General features: G+C 44.5%; 1 protein-coding gene across 3 annotated transcripts in view; it reads left to right on the top strand.

Annotated features, from left to right (window-relative positions):
• Positions 1-14,688, top strand: part of LOC133121661 (thyroid hormone receptor alpha) — a 127,546-nt gene extending 112,858 nt beyond the window's left edge. For all 3 annotated transcript variants that reach the window (XM_061231020.1, XM_061231022.1, XM_061231021.1), the window contains exons 7-10: positions 619-824; positions 10,206-10,352; positions 12,812-13,070; positions 13,563-14,688. In XM_061231020.1, the coding sequence (XP_061087004.1) occupies positions 619-824; positions 10,206-10,352; positions 12,812-13,070; positions 13,563-13,813 (863 nt within the window). In that variant the 3' untranslated portion in view covers positions 13,814-14,688. The remainder of the gene's footprint in view (positions 1-618; positions 825-10,205; positions 10,353-12,811; positions 13,071-13,562) is intronic.
• The last annotated feature ends 7,715 nt before the right edge of the window (positions 14,689-22,403 follow it).

The following is a 22,403-nucleotide window of genomic DNA, read 5'->3' as shown; positions in this document are numbered from 1 at the left end:
TTTCATACGTGCATGCAGGACATAATACCAGACTCCACAATTTGCTGCCATGTAGTGCAATTAATTCAATTACCAATTTTAACATTTTGAGCCAAATCCTAATTAGCATGTCTTGCAGTAGCACACAGTAGCATGCCATGTGTGCTTTTTTTTTCAGTTCATTTACAGGCAGTTTGAAGCTCCCTGTGGAGCTTCAAAGTCTAGATTCTGCTGCAGCCTCTGTTTGTTGGGTGTTAGAAAAATCATTTCTTTGTCAAGCAAAAGGTTGTCAGGGGCTGCCAATTCCTACACATTTCTTTTCAAATGTATGGCCAGTCAGTAATGTGAGTGTGGTATAACACACAATATATATTTTTAAAGACTAAGCAACAAGATGTCAAAAAAGTCCCTTTGAGCACAAAACGTCTTGAGCACAAAATAAATAACACTACTCACAGTACTCCTAATTAAAGCGTGGCGCAGTAATCCTTCTCTCTCCCCACAACCACAACCATATACTCTCTCTGTACATCGCATCAATCTTTTTTTCTTCTGTCTCTCCCCATCTCCTTCCTGCTTCCTGCTTCTCTCTCTTGTCTTCTGTAACTGTATTCCCCCCTCCTTCTCTCTCTCCCCCAGTGGTGCTGGATGACTCAAAGCGAGTGGCCAAGCGGCGTCTGATCGAGGAGAACCGTGAGCGCCGGAAGAAGGAGGAGATGGTGAAGACCCTGCAGAACCGGCCTGAGCCCACCAACTCCGAGTGGGAGCTGATCCGCATGGTGACGGAGGCCCACCGCCACACCAACGCCCAGGGCTCCCACTGGAAACAGAAGCGCAAGTTCCTGGTAAGGGGCCATGGCGTCTGTCTGTCCTTCCTCCGCATGTCTGCCTCTCTGTCCTCCTGTTTGGTATGTCGGTCGTCCGCAGGCCTGTTTGTCCGTCTGTCTGTCCTCCTTATATTTGTATGTCTGTCCTCCACAGACCTGTAGACCTGTCTGTCTGTCCTCCACAGGTCTGTCTGTCCGTCTCAGGTGTGTCTGTCTGTCCTCCACAGGCCTGTCTGTCCCCACAGACCTGTCTGTCTGTCCTCCACAGGTCTATTCGACTGTCGTCTACATGCCTGTCTGTCTGTCCTCCACGGACCTGTCTGATCAGGGTGAATGGCAGTTGCAGTACTGGAAAAGTGGGGTTGCACAAATCTGAGAGTTAAACTGATGTGATAAAAACTGGTGTGTAAAAGCAAGCCATTTCTGAGCATGGAGCTAAAAATATTTTATGCAATGTAATTTCACACACAAAAAATGAGTGGTACAAGCACTTTATTACCAGGATCTCCTCTTTTGTCTAACCACAGCTGAAGTGTTTTACAATTTCCGAAAGCGAGTACAATGGCGGGCCTAGTTTTAATTCACCATCAGCAGAACATTATAATTGTTGATGCCCAACATAGTAGAACAGTTTACACTTCAGTGAAGCAGCAACTTAATTGTTGAAGGACTTTGTGTTGCGGTTTGCGGTAGAAGCTAGAGACAAGGGTATTTGTTGTGCGACCTTTGAGCGTAGATTTACTGAGGATATCATTAATTAGCATCAGGGACGCAGTAAATTATATACCTGCCTGTTTTCCATTTAGTGGAAACGTGAGTATCTGGTTACGTAAATGAACACAGCCGCAACTAGTTCATTTCACTAGGGCACCGCAAGGGCTTTTTCAGCCTGTGAGGAAACCACAAGTTAAATGGAAAGTGTACATTTTCCAAAGAGGAATTTGAGGTCTTGGTTTGGACTTCAGCCTTCACTGAATATGAAGAGCATCACTAAAAATGAGGTGCATCATTTGGAGAGCTGACTGAAAAAAAAAGATCAATGTTCAAATTACTTCCCTGTTGACAATGGTTTTATTTTTGGATCGACCAAAAATATATTGATTTTTAATATATATTTCTGCTCCAAATTAGTAAAAAAAAAAGGTGAATTGGATTGGATGCAGCTATGTTACTTAGTTCAGACTGCAGCTACATCATTGCATGTGAACTCCGACCATCTTCCCCTCCCCCACCCCCAGTTTATTTTGGAATGCACCTGCTTTTCAAAATAGTCCAAATGAAATGATGGTTGTGAAGAAAACCTATTGAATTGAGAATGTTGATGGATGAGTAGGGAGGCTGGACTAATATTGGAACTATGTAGTATTTGATGGCAAGAGCTTGAAGAAGATGTCAAGATGGCACCTTTTCTGCTTTTTTAAAGCATACATTGTTAATTATCCTAACTAGCATGTTAGCTAGCTTGCTTGTTTCATATATGTGTAATAAATTATAAATTGTAATTTCTATAAGATATATATAATTATATTATGTATAAAATCTTCTCGGTCTCAGTCGTCAAAGTTTTTCAGTCCCAGGTGAATAATTGTGAAAATATATTGTTTGTGTCTTGACAGCACTTTAACAACATTAAAATTTTAATGAATATACCATAAGGGTATATGGATAGGAGCTAATATTACTTTCATGTTTGGGCTGGAATTGTTATTGATTCTTTTTTTCAATAGTTTTTAGACGCTAGGTCCAACTGTTTCTTTTGTCTTCACCCTTCATTTAAAAGTTGATCTGTATAAAATACATTCTAAATACGCTAATAATATACTGTTGCTGTAGATGTGTGGTTTTCTAACATCTGGACACATTTTTTTTATTTTGTGCTTCTGTGAAGGAATCAATATTATATTTCAAATCTTAAAGTTCCACACAATGGATCCACAAACAGCAAAAGATTAACCAGAAAAGGTTGGCACAAGCACCTCTGGGCAGACAGGAGAGATGGATACAGGGAGATAGCACCAGTGTTTTATTCAGTCTCAGGGGAGCAGGGAAGAGAGAGAGAGAGCGCAAACTCCAAATAAACAAATGGGTCTTCGCCCGTCACCCTCCTGGGATCGGGGTCAAAACAACAAAGTAAAATAATAGCGATAAACAAACGGTAGCTTTCGCTCTGCATCTTCTGCTCTGTCTCACAACAGCTCTCTCGTCCGTAGTTTCCCGATCTCAGACGCCTACTGCGGGAAAGAGCACAGATTTAGCAGCCTGGACTAATGAATCATATAGCCCAGGTGTGTGTCTACTTAACCAGTAGACGTGGTCTTCAGATTGCCCTGTCTCTTTGCCGCAAACCAAGCCCCACCTACCACATATGTCTACAATGTCACTCTGAGATAAAGGACGTGGGGCTGGCTCTGTTAAAATTGTTGCACTTGCAAGTGCCATTGCACTGTCCTACAGAACACACTGGTGTCACTGATATTTGCAGACACGTTCTTGCAGTCCAACAGAACTTCTACAGAACTCCCAAATTTGTAAAATCATCAAGATACACAGGAACGGGCATTGAGTCAGTTCGCCCATTTAACCATCGTAAAAAAGTACACTTGCCACCTTAGTAGATATTGAATGTCGCACTTCTACAGATGGTAGGAGTCCTGCACAGCATTCTCATTATGTGGCGTTTCCCACCAGCATAGTGTTTCAGTGCTACCCCATCCCCCCCACCATGGAACGAGGGCTATTTTCTGCAGACATATGAAGAAGGGTAGTATTCACAGGTAGTATTTTTCTACTTATTGCAGTACTTGCATAGCCTCTGTTTCTCTGAGGATGTCCCTGACTAGGATTGCATCTTTACAGGCAGCTAGCTCTCAGACTAGCCTTCATTTAGTCTACCTTAATTTATTTGATATTACAGTTTTTACAGTAGCTAACAAAAATTTTTTGAGAGCAACTTTACATTTTCAGAACTCTTCTTCGGTTAGCACTACAGCACGGTATGTGGACCAAACTGAATACGTTTTTCATTGCTTTGTCTAAAAATGCATGCAATGGATACAAAAATCTTCTAAACCCTCTAAACCACACAAAAAAACTGTAGATTTCTACAGCTACTAATACAGTCAAGTTCAAAACCTAACATATAAGCTAAAATTCAAGTGGTTAGCAATTTACTAAGCCACAAACGCAATATTGAAAACCATTCAAACCCTAAAAGTTTTGTTAATAGTTATAGAATAAAAGCACTGATTGAAGTTGATGCAGATTGTGTTTCTGATTGTGTTATTGAATAGAACAATCACACCTGATTCAGGTGGAGACCTACCCAGGTGTTGAGGTAATATCAGTTTCATCTTTGGAATGATTTTGTTCAAGATGGATCCAGGTAGACATACAAAAGTGTAAGAAAGAGGAAGACAAATGGCTGGACGACAGAGGGGTAGAGGGAGCGGAGTATGAATGTGTTGTGCCAGTCAATGTAGAGGATGGATGACGGATGCCTGGCTATATCAGCTGATGATTCCTGGGAGGGATCAGGCATGCACAGAGGCTTTTCCCCCAGTGTACAGCTGATGTGATGTTGACAAGAACACGAGGCCAAATGAAGTAGATGAAAACCAGCATTACTATCCCTGCAACTTCATTTTTTCCCTGTAAACCACATCCATGTTTGCCAATGAAACCTTTACTGCAGCATTTCTATGACTTGTCACTATTGCATATACTGTAGTACATTCCATACTGTAAAAATTCTATTGCAGATGCTGTTCTGCTTTATAATGGAATGTTTGTTAAAATAAAAATAAACGTCGCTACACTATGAATCAAATAACAAAATAATACTTTAACTAATTACAAAAAGAAAAGAAAAACTAGAGAGCACAAAATGATATACTACTTCAAAGATTGTCAAAAATAGTGTGCCTACTGTAATGCCACCAGTTTGCTCATTGATTAACAATTTATTCTTGTTTGAAGAAGTGCTGGTGTTTTGGTGCTGAGAGTTGTATGAACTGTTTTGAAAAAGTCAACTATCAAACTGTAACATGCACCTATCCACTATTTTGTTTGTTCCTCTTACTAGTCAGCTCTGCAACCACCTGTATGCTTCATTGTTCCTGCCAAGTTTCTTAGTTTTGTCAATTCAGGTCCTTCCTTTATTTCAGTACTTTGGTGGCATGTCTTCTCCAATACAGTACATGAAATACATCCTTAGTGTCTAATTAGTGTGGATGCTGACAAACCTCATTCTCTTTTAGATAATCAACAGCTAATGATAACATTACATTAATACTCTCACAGCAATGGAGGAGTGGTTCCATTCCCTGGTTCCCTGGTTGTTTTGTGAAATCCTGTACCTTGAAGCCATGAGGTGTGCTTGTTTGTGACCTGTCACCTGGGTGTTCCAGCAGAGGATAATGAGATGCAAACACCAGAGGCATCACCTACTGACAGAGGAAGCTAGCAAGAGGCATGCCCCTAGGAAGCATGTGTTCCCTAACAAGATGTTTCCTAGCAACAGGTGAAATATGCCCAAGAAGGGGAGTTCTCAGCCAAACAGATATTTCTGTCGGTGCATCAGCACAACAAGTGCTTAATTGGCTGACAGATTGCGCTAGTATAATATGTCGACAGGTTAAAGACCTGTTGCCATGTCACATTGACCCTGGTATAGGTAGTGAGCAAAACGTTCGCAAATATCCAATAAGTAATTCAGCAGTGAATGGTTATGGTTGTTCCATAATGCCGTGGGGAACATTTCCTGGTTTACTCATACCAAAGGCAAGGCAAACACCAGTCACGTACAGAGATGCTCTTCTGCATACCACTGTTGTAATGCGTGTTTATTTGTGTCACTGACACCTTCCTGTCAGCTTTGACCAGTCTGTCCCTTCTCCTCTGAATTCTCTGATTAACAACGCGCTTTTGCCCGTAAAACTGCTGTTCACTGGATGTTTTTTGTTTTTTGCATCATTCTCTGCAAACTCTCGAGATTTCACGCACTCCGAAGATCAGATTCTCAAACCAGCCAGACGGGCACCAACAATCATTCCATGGTGAAAGTCACTTAGATCACATTTCTTCTCTATTCTGACATTTTGTCAGAAAAATAGGTGAACCTGTTCACCACGTCTGCATGCTGTTAAGCATTTAGTTGCTGCCACATGATTGGCCGGGTAAATATTTGCATTAACAAGTTGGTGTACACGTCTACCTAATAAAGTGCTCACTGAGTGTAAAGTACATTGCAGCCCGTAACTATTTGGACTGAAAATTAAAGCCTGCACTTTAACTTTAATTCTGGAGTACAGAGCCAAAGCAACAACAAAAAATGGGTCACTGTCCAAATGGTTACAGACTATACTGTATTCATTTTTGCCAGTACAGTACAGCATTATTATGACATTAGTGCCAATGAATGCTGATTAAGGGCACACCCCACTCAACTGGTGTGCTAATTGTGTCAGTGGACTAAAACAGTCCAATTTCAGCATTTACACATGAGTCAGATGCCAGGCTAATGTTTATATATCCAATTCAGGTTCACATACAGATGCACGGCACAAATAACCAGTAAAAATATGGAACTCCATTGGAAGTGGAATACTTTTAGGTGCGCAACATGCTGGTATTTGTTCAAACGCCGAACTCCCTAAAGCTTAGTTTCAGTTTTCTGACAGGTATATAAACTATGCCGGTTCACTCCTGCACTTTAGCACATGCAATCTGTGGCTGTAGCTGGTGTTTATACAAATGTCAGATCAAGATTCAATTGAGCTAATGAAATAATTAAGATCAGAAGTCGGCACGAAATGCCGAAACGGATTGGCCCTTGTTGTGCAACGGGACAATGAGAGTTTATCTCACCTATTTAAAAATGTTTTTTTCCCTGCATGTCTTTCAATAGGATAATGCTGTGTCCTCAGGACACATTACCTATACAACACAGCCTTCCTTGTCATTAGATCTGAACCAAATCAGGCTCTTGGATATTTGGGAATATTCTGGAATGAAATATTTTTAAGGAAAACATTTTTGTATTTTGTTCTGGCCACTTGTGGTGTATAAACAACATATGAAGTGTTTTTACGCTGGTGTAACTGGTTTGTATGATAAAAATTATGATATGGTTAAGAAGCATGAACATTGAAAAAATCTTTTAAAAAAATTATAATGTCATTATAATTATAATGTCATGAACATGCTGTGCCATTAGCATACTTTCACAGAATTAAATAATGTGCATAGTTAACTAGCTACCATTAAGTCCCCAGTCTTATTATTCTTAATTGTGTAAAAGTTTTGTTGATCTTGTCACTGATAGAAGAGAGCTTTCATTTGAGTACACATAGAGTTAACTGCACCAACCAGGTTCACTAACAGTGAAGTTTTGGCCAAGCCCAGTATGAAAGACTCTTATTTTTTTTTCAATAAATCCTCATTTGAAAGAGCTTTTCTTTTGGGGATTTGTTAAAAAAATGTTTAGATGCCTGAAATCCAATTGTAAAATACATAAGAGAGTTTTGATTGTGTTACCATGCCAATACCTTTGAAATGCTATCTACAACTGAATGTATTTGCAACTGCCGTCTTGAATTCATCTGTGAGTGGAAGCGAGGGGGGGGTTGGCTTAGGTATGTGGTCCTGGGGGAACAGTTCTTTACACATGGTTTTGCAGCGCAGACCACAAAGAATGCCACGGTTGCAGTGCAGGGGCAAAATTCACTTTACAGCCTGTGCTTGAAAAGCATTAGCATTGTCCATAGGCGCTCGTATATACTTTTTATAAAGGCTTCAACAATCCAATCTAACACCCGTGATCGTACAAATTAAACAGTCAATTTGGACGTAATCACAAACATGTTCTCACAAAGAATTAAAACATTAAAAAGTGATGTCTCACCTTCAACTTTTCTCACCCGTATAAATTGAAACGCTTGCAAAACCTCATACCCTTTGCTGTGACTCCTACCTCCCTCCTTCTCTCGCTTTCAGTCACACACATACGCACACACACACGCACACAGAAACATATACACTCTCACAACCACACCTAGAGATACGCATTCTCTTTCACCTTTTTTGCTCTCCCTCATTCATCACATATCACAAGGGCACACAGACACAAATGCACATACACAGACAATGGGAGCTGCAGCAACTGTAATGGTCGCAGTGAGAAACTGCTTTCCTACACAATACATGGCGTCTACCTGCTTGTTTAAATGTTACTGGCCATTATGAGTGTTATCTACGCACTAAAAATCCTAAACTAAGCATTTATGTCAGGTTATTTCAGCCAGTATAGAAATAGGGATACCATAAATTGCTGCTTGCACTTTACAGTCCAGGACTACCGTAAAAAGTACAATAAATACCTCAGGCGACTTAGATAACTTGGAACTCTGAGATAGATTATAACAATACAGATAGGCCTTAATGCCCAGGTGAGCCTCTTGTGTGGTCTTGTTGCAAATAGTAGCCCAGCAGTTATTTTAAAAATGGGAAGTTTCTTTAAAGGGAGGGGTGGTCAGTTCCAGATATGATGTTTATTGCATGGGGAACTCAGAAGTTAGCTGTAGCATCTGTGTTTGTGACTCCTCCACCCACTGTCCATAGCATACTGTGCTTCTCAAGTTGGGCGGCCAGAGCTGTGTGCCCGATGTTATGAGACCAAGAGAGGAAGCCAGATGCAACAGATGTGAAAGCAGTCTGCTTAAGCCCAAGAGCTGTTTAGCACAGGATGAGCTGATGAGGACAGGGGAGGGGGCGGGGGTGTAGCCGGAATAGCAGCCCACTCACACAGAAACTCCCATATGCACATTGTCAGCCCAGGCAAACGCTCACTCAAAATGGTGGAACTGTATGAATGTTCAAAATGCAATGCCACTGCCAAATGCATGCACTCACTCATACACACACTCGCACATACAGTGCAGTACAGTTATAATTTTTACAAATATTAATGTTTACCATGCAACAAAATTTCATACCCACTATTGAATTAGCTTAGAAAGACTCTATCTTTGACTCCTATCTTATCATCGATTCCACAGGGTATTATTCAGTGCAGCATCTCCCTCGCATCCCCAGAAAACAGAGGAAGAACAGGAATTTTGTAGTGAAAGCATTTGCTTGACCTTGTTGTTTCACCTAGTTGGAATAGATGACTGATAAAGCGCCCTCACACTCACACATATAGATGTGTGATGTTCTCTGCTACACGCCCCTGTCTCGGCTGTAAATCATCATTCATACCCATGGCTGCAGAAGTGATTGTAAAACAAAATCAGAGGACACAAAACCTGGCCTGCCAATCACAGGAGAACCTCTGAGTCTTTCTTTGCGGCTTTCTTCAGCAGCTACGTCTTATCCCTCATTGGTTCCTCCGATCCCAGACTGGCTTTATGCCCTGCTCTGCCTCACTCCCTAAAATGTTCTCAATCTTTCTTGCTACTCCCCCATTTCCTTATAAATTGGCACTGCTTTCAGTTGTACTGGATGAAAAAGGAATTCGACTCAGCTGGCACAACTGAGTTTTTGAATGAGGAAAGTAGATGTAATCAGCGCAGGCTTTTAGCAGTAATATCTCTCCGTCTTCTAATCAAATTATCCCAAATTGCTGTGATTCTAGAACTACTTTAGCACTGAGGCGCTGAAGTTTTTTTTTTTTCAACTTCAGCCCATGATGGTTATGTGATACCTTCATTTACCTCAGCCATTATTTGCTTAGCGGAAGGAAAAAATGGCTCATTTGTGTAAAATGGCAACGTTTTCTGTTACGAATAAGTATGTAAATGTTTTCAAGCCACATCTCCAGTCAGGCAAGGGCATTGTGCCGTGCCTCCAGGAACTCATGGTCAGGCCCTCACAGTCACAGACGTGGCCCATTCATCTGTTATTTTCACTCTGCTTTTGCTGTCTTGTCTTTTATAATGATTATCTGGTAGCCTCATGGATGTTTCAGTACACCTACACATATAAATGCACCTGTGCTTTTCTTTCTCTCTCTCCCAGTGAGCAAAAGGCAGAATATAAACATCTTGAGGAGTGGAAATGTAGGCTTCGAGACGTTTCGATGGAAACGTAGCCAAATGTAGCCAGGTTTTGGCCTGAATGCCTAGACAGCATTTCACTGACTTTTCACCACAAAAATGTTCATCAGTCTCTCTTTAGCTGGTTGAACAGTTCCGACCAGCTCCAGTTTGACTAGCTCAAGCTATGTTTTAAAACAAACAAGCTACTGGCACTAGCTAGCCGCTCATACCCAGGTAGACCAGCTTTATGACCAGCTTGACCTGCTCAGTTTTCAAACTGATCGAGAGGCAATAGCTGGATTGTACAGCAGGATTTCTTGCACTTTCTCTCACTCTTTCTGACTCTCTCCCTCTCACTCTATAGCCAGAGGACATTGGCCAGTCCCCGGTGGCGCCCACCTCAGATGGGGACAAGGTGGACCTGGAGGCCTTCAGCGAGTTCACCAAGATCATCACACCGGCCATCACCCGCGTTGTCGACTTTGCCAAAAAACTGCCCATGTTCTCCGAGGTACGTCTGCGTTCACCTTGGTTCCAAGTCTGCATATGAGATTCTTCCCTGTGTCAGAGCCACTGGCCCAGTTACAATGATATACAGGTATCACATCAGAATGGGAGGCATTTTACTCGTGACCAGCTACATTCTAAATCTCATTAAACAGCTGTTGTTAAAATTTGAGGACTGACTGCCCTGGTCGCACAGTGGGTTCCAGAATTATACACATCTTTAATAATAATGGCCTTTCATGCTTATTAAGACTTCTGCTGCTGTAGCCTATCCACATGCTCATCTGCATACCACTGTTGTAATGCGTGGTCATTTGTGCTTCTGTCACTTTCCTGTCAGCTTTAACTAGTCTGGCCCTTCTCCGTTGACCTCTCTCATCAACAAGGTGTTTCCGTCCACAGAACTACCGCTCACTGGATGTTTTTTTTTTTTTTGCACCAAACTCTAGAGGATGTTGTGCGTGGAAATCCCAGGAGATCAGCAGTTACACAAATACTCAAACCAGCTCGTCTGGCACCAACAATCATGCCACGGTCGAAATCACTGAAATCACATTTTCCCCCCATTCTGATTGTTGATGTGAACATTAACTGAAGCTCCTGACCCATATCTGCATGATTTTATGCATTGCACACAATTGGCTATTCTCCTGTATAAGTAGGTGTACAGCTATTCCTAACAAAGTGCCGAGTGAGTGTATATTTTATGTTCAAACATACGGGAAAACAATATACTTTTACTTCAATACATTTACTCTCATGTTTCAATCTAATTTCTTCTTTGAAAACCACAGGTACCAAAATGATTAGCGGCCCTTACAATTATTGTAAATTAAATCAAACAAAGTGAGCTGGCAATACAATTTTAATTTAATTTAGTTAATCTCAGTGTAAAGGAACTCTATTGTGTCATTCCATCACTTCCTGTTTCACTAGAGTATAGAAATTAGGTAATAATTATGCTAAATCTCTTTGTCAACCATCAGCATGGGAAAAGCCAAAGAACTGTTCATTTAGTAGGGACAGGCGGTAATTGACTCACACAAGTCTGGTAATGAGTACAAAAAAAGACATAAGCAGTTAAACATACTACTTAGCACTGGAAGGGCAATAATAAAAAGGCGTAAAACATATGGAATGGTTGCAGGTTCTAGTTTTTTTCGGAACTGTAAAAGTAAAGTATTGCTATTGGAATTTGGTGAATTAAACTGGAAGGCTGTTCAACAAGCAATGTTTGGTGATTAAGTACGGTGACAGGTGAACCAATTGCCTCCGACATTTGCTCAGGAGGTAAGGGTGGTCGTCTGGTAGTAAGAAGGTTGCCAGTTCGATTACCCCGACCCTTATCCCAAATTGTTCCCGACAAGCTGGTCGCAATATGGGGTGTGAGTGTGCGTGTGCATGGGTGAGAGGCATTAATTGTAAAGCACTTTGGAAAAGGTAAAGTCCTATATAAATGCTGTCCATGCCTGTACTCCCTACATCTAAAAACAATCCCAAAACGGATCTGGTGCTTTTCTGTGGCACTGGTTGTCTCAGTGGTGTAATTGTAATTTGGATTTGAGGTGGCTATTGCCTCCATATGTATGTGAGTTAGGTGTATAAAGCAGTTGGCCCTCTTCCTTCTCATGTACATTTTTTGAGGTTATCTCATTGTTCCTTCTGTACTGTTTTTTGACTGTGTTTCTCTGCTCTCTCCATGTTGTGTGATATGTGCTGTTTTAATGGTTGTATGTGTACTTGCGCTCACTCTTGTCATGAATATCAGTTCCACATCACTAAGCTAGCGTGAACATGCTCAAATATGTGGTTATGCTCATCTTTATTCCAGCAAGTATCTGTAAGCAAAATGGCCTAATGAGGGTGCTGTGATTTTGGGTACTATTATCATCATAATTGCTTTTCGTAATTTTTGTCACCATAATTATTGTGCTTATTTCGGATGAGAACGTTGCTTGGCATTTTTGAATGGAACTAGTCATGTGAATAGGGTTCATGGCTAGATAGATACATACAGTGAATTCCATGAGTATTTCGACAGTGGTACAATTTATATTGTTTCCGATCTGTTTTCTGGCACTGATTTGAAGTGAAACTATGAATATGTCAATGGGTTACAGTAAAGTGCAGACTGTTGCCTTTAATTTGCCTTTAATTACTTTTGGTGGGATGTATTCCTACACAAATCACCCAATATGGATGTAAATACCTTCAAATTTAAGGTGACAGTCTGCACTTTAACATATTGTTTCATTTCCAATCCAATGTGTTGTAGTACAGAGCCAAAAGAACAGAAATTGTACCACTGTCCAAAAACTTACGGACTGCTCTGTATAATATATAATGAAAAACAGTATAGCAAACCTCGAGGGGCCAGTGTGCACGCGTGTTTGTGCGCATGCGTGCGCATGTGTGTGTGTGCATGTCTCACTCTTGTACCCCCCCCCCCCCCCCCCCCCTTAGCTGCCTTGTGAAGACCAGATCATCCTCCTGAAAGGCTGCTGCATGGAGATCATGTCCTTGCGGGCAGCCGTGCGCTACGACCCCGAGAGCGAGACGCTCACCCTGAGCGGTGAGATGGCTGTCAAGCGTGAGCAGCTGAAGAACGGTGGCCTTGGGGTGGTCTCCGACGCCATCTTCGACCTGGGCAAGAGCCTGGCACAGTTCAACCTGGACGACACCGAGGTGGCGCTTCTACAGGCTGTGCTCCTCATGAGCTCAGGTGAGCCCACTTGGCCCGTTGGGTAGGTCAAGGCCCGTCAGGGGAAGGAGGCCCTGCTGAAAAAAAGATCACGCTACGTTTTGAAACATCTGGTAGCTGGTTGACCAGCTCAGACCAGCTCCCAGCTTGATATGGTTTGACCAGCTCAAGCTATGTTTTGAGACAGCTGGTAGCTGATTGATCAGCTCATACCCAGCTAGACCAGCTTATGACCAGCTTGACCAGCTCAATGTTCAAGCTGGCATTTACTGAGCTTGTCTGGTGTACTGGAACCTTTGGAATACTCTCAAAAAGTGCAAGCCAGATCCTTGTCTGGTCCTCTTGGTTGGCTCATTTGCACCAGGCAAGATTAATGGAGCAAGTATTTGAATCCAAAACAATTATGTATTTGACCAAGGTTTGACAGCTTTCATCATTAGTTAACACAAATGCTGCCAGTGCTAATGACTACACAGCCGCCACTCACCATCTCCCGTTCTCTGTCCACCTCAGATCGTTCAGGCCTCACCTGCGTGGAGAAGATCGAGAAGTGCCAGGAGACGTACCTGCTGGCATTCGAACACTACATCAACTACCGCAAGCACAACATTCCTCACTTCTGGCCCAAGCTGCTGATGAAGGTGACGGACCTGCGCATGATCGGCGCGTGCCACGCCAGCCGCTTCCTGCACATGAAGGTGGAGTGTCCCACCGAACTCTTCCCCCCGCTCTTCTTGGAGGTCTTCGAAGACCAGGAGGTCTGAAGCAGACCGGGGGGGACAGCAGGAGCGAATGGGGGAAAACAGGAGGCAGGACGCGCCTCCTCGAACGTTGGACGTCAAAACACACCAGCAGCAGCAGTCTTCACGAAAAGAGATGTATCTTTTTTTTCAGCCCCCTTGTCTTTTGAATCAGCTGGATGGCCCTTCTGTCTCAGAGTTCGAACTCGGTGCAGTAATGAGAGAGCGTGTCCTTTTCCGACCTGCGGACGAAAAACACGCTTGCATGGGTTTTTTGGAACACCTGCCTCCTCAGTTTGACTCTTTTTCCTCACAGCTATAGTCCATCTTCACTTTGTCCCCACATGTGTCCTCACTGCCATGAGATGGCGATACTTGTAGCTCTGCACCTGTTTCACAGGTGGCGCCGGCACGTTCTAAACTGGCCGCGTTCCAGTTTTAAATCTCAGTGTTAATGTATGACATTAATGCTGTGAAACAGAGGTCCCCGCAAAAAAAAAAAAACACACGCTTTCACACAAGCCGTTGTTGTATCAGACCGAGAGGTCCCCACGAAAACACACACAAGCCTTTCTTGTGTCAGGCTGAGAGGTCCCCGCAAAAACACACACGCTTGCACACAAGCCTTTGTTGTATCAGACCCTGTTGTCTGAATGATAACTGAAAGCACTTAACTACGGAAGTTGTTGACTCAGGGGATGGTGCAGCGAGGCTGGCTAATTTAGCTATTTTTCTCCATTAAATTAGGCTGTCTTGGTTATGCAGAACGTCTGCGTACTATGTTTCAGAGAAGACCTCTATAAAGCATTCAGGACATTTATGAATTAGGTCACCCGCAGCCCCTTTTGGCTACGGGAACAGCTGCATCCCAGTCCTCTGACTGGGCCAGCTGTTGATGATTTGCCCACTACGTTTTGTGAGCGGGACCACATCATTGGCCCGGACATTCTCTACCCGCCCCCCCCCCCCCCCAACCCCCCTCCCTGTCTCTCTCTCGCTGTGCAGAGTTGCCTCGTCATTGCCTGCACTGCATCTGCCAGCAACGGCGCCCCTCCAGAATGACAATTGAGCCCTTCCTCTCGCGGGGAAAGTCACTGCAGCGAAAGGAACGGGTAGGGGCGGGGCGAAAGCTCCGGGAGAGGGACTCCGCAAAGAGAGGAAAAGAGAACCCCAAGAGCCTGAGACAGTGGGTCGACCGCCAGGGCCGATCCGACGACACACACTTTCTGGAGTGCCTTTGCACAGCAGTCTGCCAGAACCCAACCCCAATCAACCCCCCACCCACCCCCCTTCCTCCGACAAGTATCGGAACAGCACTGAGACCACCATCTCATGCAGGGAGGGCCCTTGGCCCGCACCCTCAAAGCACCTACCTTCAGCCGTTACACTGTGTTCTTGTCTCTTGGTTTTGTTCTCAATGGGGGTGGACAGGGCCGTGTTGTCCACGTTTACAGTGCATTCCGCAACCTCCCCACCCCCCCTCCCACCCCCACACACTCAGACACCTCAGAAACGTTCGAACACCGTGCTTATGCCGGAGCACGTAGCCTCAAGGGGAGGGAGTCCTCCAGAGCTCTCCCTCCCCCAACCGATTGGTCAGTTCAGTTCAGACCCTCCTACTCAGTAAAAAGACCCTGCTTCGGAGTGGACGAAACTCCAGGGAGACGGGGACGTGTTCCCTTTACCCTGACCTCTCCGATTGGGCAAGGGCTGTCACGGTGGCCGTCATTTACCTCGGTGTGGGTGCCTAAGGCTGTGGTTGTCGGGGACTGCCCCTGTACTGACAGGCTCTACCTCACCTCTGGTCACAGGGCAGCTGTCCACAGCCACCCCACCCACACACACTCACTCGTACAGTATATACACTCAGTGCAGTGCACACAGACTACCCAGTCCGTCACACAGTCCGGTCGTAATACCACTGAAGACAGGAGGGCCCACCGTTCACTGTTGTGATCTTCTTGGGTTTTTGTCTTTTTTTTTTTTATCAGAACTGTTTTTTGGTTTTTTAGGGGGGTGGGGGAGGGGGTGCGGCTCGATGGGGCTGGACTATGACTTTGTTTGGGTTTGGCTTTTTTGTTTTAATGTGGGACCAAGTGTCACATTGGAATCCCTTTCTGTCAAGACAGAGGAAAAGGAATGGTGGATGCACATCAGCGGACTGTGATAACAGTGAGACGTGATACTGAAACCCCGAGGTGGCCAGGCCTTGACCAGCGGGGTTTTAAGCACTGTTTTTGAGGAAAAAACATAAAAGACAACCTCATTTTGAATGCCAAGCAGTCATTGGTCGAAGGAAGTGGCAGGAGGGATGCGTTTTCAGCAAATGGAAAATCGGGGCGGGGAATTAGCCTAGAAGCAGCGGCGGGGGGGTGGGGGGGGGGGAGAGCGGGCACTGCGGCATCTGCGAAAAAAAGGCCAAGCTACACTGCCATGCGAACCATCTGAAGATAGTTAGCTGTTCTAGTGCAAATGAGAAATCGACGACGCGACCTGACCGCTGGCCCCTGGAGCCTTCCGATTGGAGAATCCCCCCCCCCTCCTTTCCCACTGTGTAAGGCCTCCCAGCATGCCCCAGTCTGCCGGTTAAAGCCCCTCCCCCCAGGAGTAAACTCCCGACTCTCAGTTCAATGTGCCCAGTCGTCCATGCCATTGGCATTTTTTGCACTAAAGCAGCAGATCCTTACCCAGTCCCATGGCATGCACTCACTCTAAAGACTCCTGAACCGCTCTGTCAAACAGAGTCCGCCCAGGAGTGATAAAGTCCAACTGTCACATTGTCAGTATTAAAAAAAAAAAGCAACATATGACAGTGATAGTCCTTTAGTTGAAGATGAAAAACGGTGGACCCCTGGGGGGGGCAGGGGGGGGTCGGTTGTGTAAGGGGGGGGCTCGTACCCTTCTGCATGCCCTGTCCTCCTTTCAGCACTGTGTATCAGCCCTGCTGCGTTTCCCCCAGATCCCCCCCCACGACCCCCCCCTCCCCCCTCCCTCTTTAGGGCGACACCGAAAAAAGGGGACAGGCCGCAGCCTTGTGAGACAAGGCCGGCCGGCTAAGCTGGACGTCTGAGAGCCACTGAACGAATGTGAACAGGACGGAGAGGTGGCAGTGGGAAGGGGGGCGGGAAGGTCCAAAAGCCGCTCACCCTGCCGGTGACGTCAGACGGGGGAGTTAAAGGGAAAGGACACGGACCCAGGAGGCTTGTTTTACAAGCGACCGGAAGATGGGAGCGGAAGGCAGGACGCGGAGAACGGCGAACGGATCCGGCTTTTTTCGGCGCATCGGAGCAAACCCACCCCGGTGAGCAAAGCGTGTGCGGCAGACCAACGCGGCTGAGGATCAAACGTAAAACACGCGGAAGAGTGGCGCCTCCTTGCTTCCGCCCCCTTTTTCTCCACCCAGGAGCCGTTCTTTCCGGAATATAAATACAGCGCCATCCCCCCTCCAAACCCCTCGACTCCCTAGTCTTTCTCCAGAGGGAAACGAAAAAATTTCAACTCTTATTTGAGGAAAAAAATTGATTTGGCATTCCACTGATGCGGGTACGGAATAACACCTTCCTACGGAGAATGAAAAACGACAATGATAAAAACAAAAGTGAAAAATATGAAAAAAACCCAACAAAGCAAAGTTTCTCGCGAAGGCTTTGTCCTGCCTTTTGTGAGCGGACTGGGTGTTTGTGTGTGACACTAGGGGTTACAAGCTGCTTTACCTTCGAAATCTAATCTTATTTTATTTGAGAAAAAAAAGATGATAAAGAAAGAATTAAACACCTGAAAACAACATTTAAAAAAAAGATGACTTTGAAGACTCCAGAACAAAATTGAAAGGTTGGAGCTTGTTTTTTTTTTGTTGTTTTTTTTTGTTTTTTTTTAGTTTCATTTTATCTCAATGTGTTTTTTTTCCCGTTGACGCTTAACTGCTCTGTGTTAAAAAAAAGAAACAAAAGAAAACAAAAAAAAAAACAGCCGTAGTCACTTTTTGACCATGCGTGCAGTGTAACCTAGACAGAAATTTCACTTCTCTTCACCTCACCTCTAGTTTGTATTGATAAGCCAACTGCTCTGTTGTCTGTGTGTCTGTCCTATCGTCCGTCCCTTATATCAGGAGGAATTTGCAACAAACGTAAACAGGAATATTTTCTCTTTTTTTCCATTTTGTTTAATTTTTTTAAAAAAGACTGCAAAAAATAATAATGCAACAGAAACTGAAAATACAAAAAAAAAATAAACCTGACTGAGACACAAATCCGCTCATACCTCACACAACAGAAAACTCAAACGGACTTCGGAAGACTGGTGAAATGCAGGCACGTGTGTGCGTGTGTACACGCATGTATAGAAATGTACATTGAGGTATACATGCATGTACTCATGTATGCATTTTAGGCGATAGCATGATAATCGTCCTCTAAGCTTTGGGGTTGATAAATTGCAGTGCTTTCCTCGTCTTTGAGGAACGCAAACTTACGTGATGTTGACAAACAGTGTCAAGGCTGAGAATCAGATTCAGTCAAGTTTAGTGGAACAAATTTGGTTTGCCTCCCTTTGGTTTCAACAAGATGTCAGGGCTTCAGTGAAATCAAAGAGTGTGCCTCAAAGCTTAAGGACATTATTTCTGTGATGGCCAGGTGCTTCATGGTATTGAATGTAGCTGACAGTACTGGGCTGGAGACAAGCCCGGAACCCACAACCTCACTTGGGGTCACCAGCAGAGTACAGTGGACAGTGGTTTCAAACCAACGTTACACATGACAAACTGAGGATATTGCCCCCTGCAAGGTGCAATACTTTGTTCTGTTCTGACCTTTTTTTGTGTTTTTCTGTTTGATTGTTTTTATTTTTATTTTATTTTGGCCATAACCAAGGACAAAAAAGACAAAAAAATGTAAGAAAAATCTGTGTGCGTATGTGCACACCTATGTATGTACGTATGTTTGTACGTATACGTGTGTGAGTGTGTATATATATGTATACACAACATACACAGCATACACATGAACACGCTTGCATACTCATGGTTGAAGCTAGAGAATCACCTTATTGACTCATCCCACCATCCTGTACAGTAAAATGTATACCTATACGAATGCTTAGTACATCTGTATGTGCGCATGTGTAAACACTATTCATGTTTGAAAGTGCCCCATGAGGTTAACGGTCAGTCCCTGCCTGTCCTCCCTGGGAAAGAGTGTCACGATTACGCCCCCTTCACATGTGTCTTTCACCAAAAAGGGGGCCGTACCGTTTCCAGGAGGAACGACGCCATGGATTATGGGCAGGCAGAGAGGGGGGCAAGCGTGGAGGGCGGGTTTGGGGCGGGTGGGGTGGGAGGGTTTAGGGTGTCGCGGCGTTGCCGCGGAAACGGGGGTGAGTACGCGTGGTGACAGAGTGGTTGGGAAGCTTAAACATGTCCCTAGAGCACCTTTCTGCTGCCAGTTGTGTCTCCAGGGTTGGAGACCGTTGGTCTAGCCGGGGGGGGGGGGGGGGGGGGGGGGACACATGGGGAGGGGAGCACGATTGGTGGCAGTTTTTCTGGTATGTTTTCTCCCTGATGCCAAATGTAGAGTTTGTTAATGAAAAAAAAGAAAAGAAAATGCCAGTAGCAAGATGTCTATGCAATCCCTTTCAACGCCCGTCAATGGCAACCGTAGCCCCCCCCCCCCCCCCCCCGTTTCCTGAAACGGTGGACCATTCCAGCAGTCAAAACTTTGGTGACAAAAACACTCGATCCTTGCCTGGATTTTCCTCATTTTACAGTATGCATGATTCCCAGTGTTCATTTGAATTCTCTCCCCCCAACGCCACCCCTCCTATCCCCCCCCCCCCCCCCCCCCCGGGAGCAAAGACCCTTGCTACTCTCAGTGTTGGTTGCAGAAGGAGTTTTAGCAGCTGGTGGGGAGATTGCTCATGGGAACGCTCTCTTGCGCGTTCAGCTCAGCGCCCGGACCCAGAACCACTTCAAAAGCAAAAACGTGTCGAGAGGTGGGAGGGCGGGGCTGATAAACCTCTTCGCGGTCAAGGGAGGTGCAGGGTGCTGAGTTGAACGCCAGAGATCTGGCCCGTCGGGTCTGTGAATTCATTCATCGGCTGTTGAAGACTGCTCAGAACGACTGTGATTGTGCACATGTGTCTGTCTGCGCGTGTCACAGAGCCAAAACTCTCATGACTTTCTTGGTGCTACCTTGTATCGCTCAGTAACTGCAGTGACCTGAATTGTAAAGGTTCAAAGAGCCCTATTTTTTATCATTCTTATGGAATGCTAATGAAAAAAAAAAAAACTTCTTTAGTGAGATTGTAAATATTGAATCTATTGGGTAAATGAATATCTGTAAATGCTAATTTAAGATAGAGTTATTGGTTAATGGGTGGATAATGTGTTTGGTTGTAAAGTATGCATTGTGAGGAAACTTTAGTTTCTCTTGGAGGCCTTATCTTACCTCCTGAATCTCATAATCATGAACAGAATCACCTATTAATTAATGAACAAACAAATAAACAAATCACCCTCAGACAGCTGTTCCTCCATGCCCACTGAGACCTTATTCCTGAAGCTCAACTCTGCAGCAGAGAGAGAATTGCTAGATATAGGTTACCAGATGGTACAAAGTTCTGTTCGATTTATGTAACAACTATCGCATCCAAAGTAGTGTCCTGAATGGACTTGCACACAGGGAATAGTGGCCTGACGTCAACCTAAGACGCAAACGCTTGCAAGATTCAATTCGATTTGAATTCGAACGAAAGATTCTGATTCGGTTCTACAATCTGTGGCCACGTGAGTCGTTTAACTGCTGTTTCAATACTTCCCTGCCCGCGATCAGCAGTCATGTTATGCAAACTGTTTCTGGTTCAGTCGACAGAAACGGCAAAAAGAATACGAAAGAGCAAAGATGTCAGAACAATTGTGACAGTAAAGTGCAATATGTTGAGAATGGATGGTGCTGTGAGTTCAGTTGTTTTGTAGGCCATGCTGGATGCTGGGTCTGATAGACCAGGGACTGTGCATGCATTGCAGCACTGCTAATTGTGTGAGTGCAAAACCCTTCCTTTAGGGACTTTTTTTACCAAGGATATTTATAAAGAGTATATGTCCATGTGGCGAATTGAAAAATGCACCCACCCATGAGAGTGTCAGTGGCCGAACGCAGACAGACACACGTGCAGACACAACACGTGCACACTCGTGTAACGAGACTGGAAGAGAAAGTTATTGAAGGAATATCTCAGGTAAAAAAAAAAAAGTTTGTTTAAATAAATAATGAAAGAAATATGTAGATACAACTATTGTTAACTCATGGTTTCTTCGCTTCTGGATGGAAGCTGTGCTCTGTTCTTTTGGTATGTGCTTTCTCCCTTTTTTCCCTCTTTCTCTGTCTGTTCTTCCTTTCTTGAGTTGTGATTGGTTCGGGGGGATGTGTGGCAGTATGGTGCACTGCACCTGGTTTTCTGGCCTTTCCAAGGGAATTGAAAGCAGAGGCCGTCGTGTGTTCCCGCCTGCAGTTCGTCCGCTTAATGTCGGCTGAGCGAGAACCTTTTTTTTTTTTCTTCTCATGTGCAGTTCAGCTGTGAGGAACATCACATGTTAGCCCCCTGCCCCCATTCATGAAGATCCAAAATTCCCCTAAGGTCAAGACTGTGATCTCATACTGCCACACCATCCCTAATGCTCGTGAGTTCAAATTAAAGCAAAGGAAATGGTCATATACTTATATATATAAATATATTATATATATATTTAAAAAGTGTAATTGTATCAACACACAATAAAGGGACAGTGGATTTCCTTTTATAACTTCTGTCTTTGACAGTTCCCTTTTCCTCTGCTGAGCTTGTGTGATGCTCTGTATCCAGTGACAGCAGAGGTGCCCAGGTCTGGCCCGTGTGATTGGTTGTTCTGTGCTTGTGGGTTTGACCAGTGTCGCCCGAGGAGCCAATCAGGAGAGCTCCTTTTCCCTCATCTCATTTTGTCGAAAAACCGAGTGTCCTCTTTTTGTTCTCTTCTCTCTTGCATGGTGAAAGTTGTGGATGGGCAGTCAACAACCCCCGTCATTGCGGTGGGATTGCGTGTGTGTGTGTGCGTCCCCGTGTTTGTTTGTGTATGTCTGTGTGTCGGTGTGTATGCGAATGCTTGTAGGGCTTGATCTGGGCCAGCCTGCTTCTTTCACAAGCACCTTTTGAGGCCATGCGATGAGACAGATCGCCCCAATAGCAGGGACTTGCAATAGAGCTAATAGTCTAGGGCTGCCTTTCTTCCTCCCTTGTTTTGAAGAATGTAACCAATAATGAGTAGAAAGGGCCGGAGGTAGGGGAAAAAAGGGGGGGGGGGGTGGAGAGAGGATGTATGTGTGTGGGGGGGATTGGGGGGTTGTGGCGCAGTAGTAATTCATGACCGCAGTCTAAAATGCACATGGGGTTTCGATTTATAATGGAGCTGGAATGGCTTTCACCTTGCAAATGGAAACCAGACTGCTGATAGCGTAATACCTGTTTGCGTTTTCTCCTTCATCGCCAGAGCTTTTCACAGTTGCACGTGCTGTTGTTCGGCTGTGCTGACACACTGCCATGTTTGTTATGGAGACGAACGATTGAGGGGGGAAAGCGGGCTGGCTCC

Source organism: Conger conger, chromosome 2, assembly GCF_963514075.1.
Source record: "Conger conger chromosome 2, fConCon1.1, whole genome shotgun sequence".
In the NCBI taxonomy this organism is placed as follows: Eukaryota; Metazoa; Chordata; class Actinopteri; order Anguilliformes; family Congridae; genus Conger; species Conger conger.
Note: the sequence above shows the minus strand (reverse complement) of the source record. Positions and strands in the feature narration are given on the sequence as shown.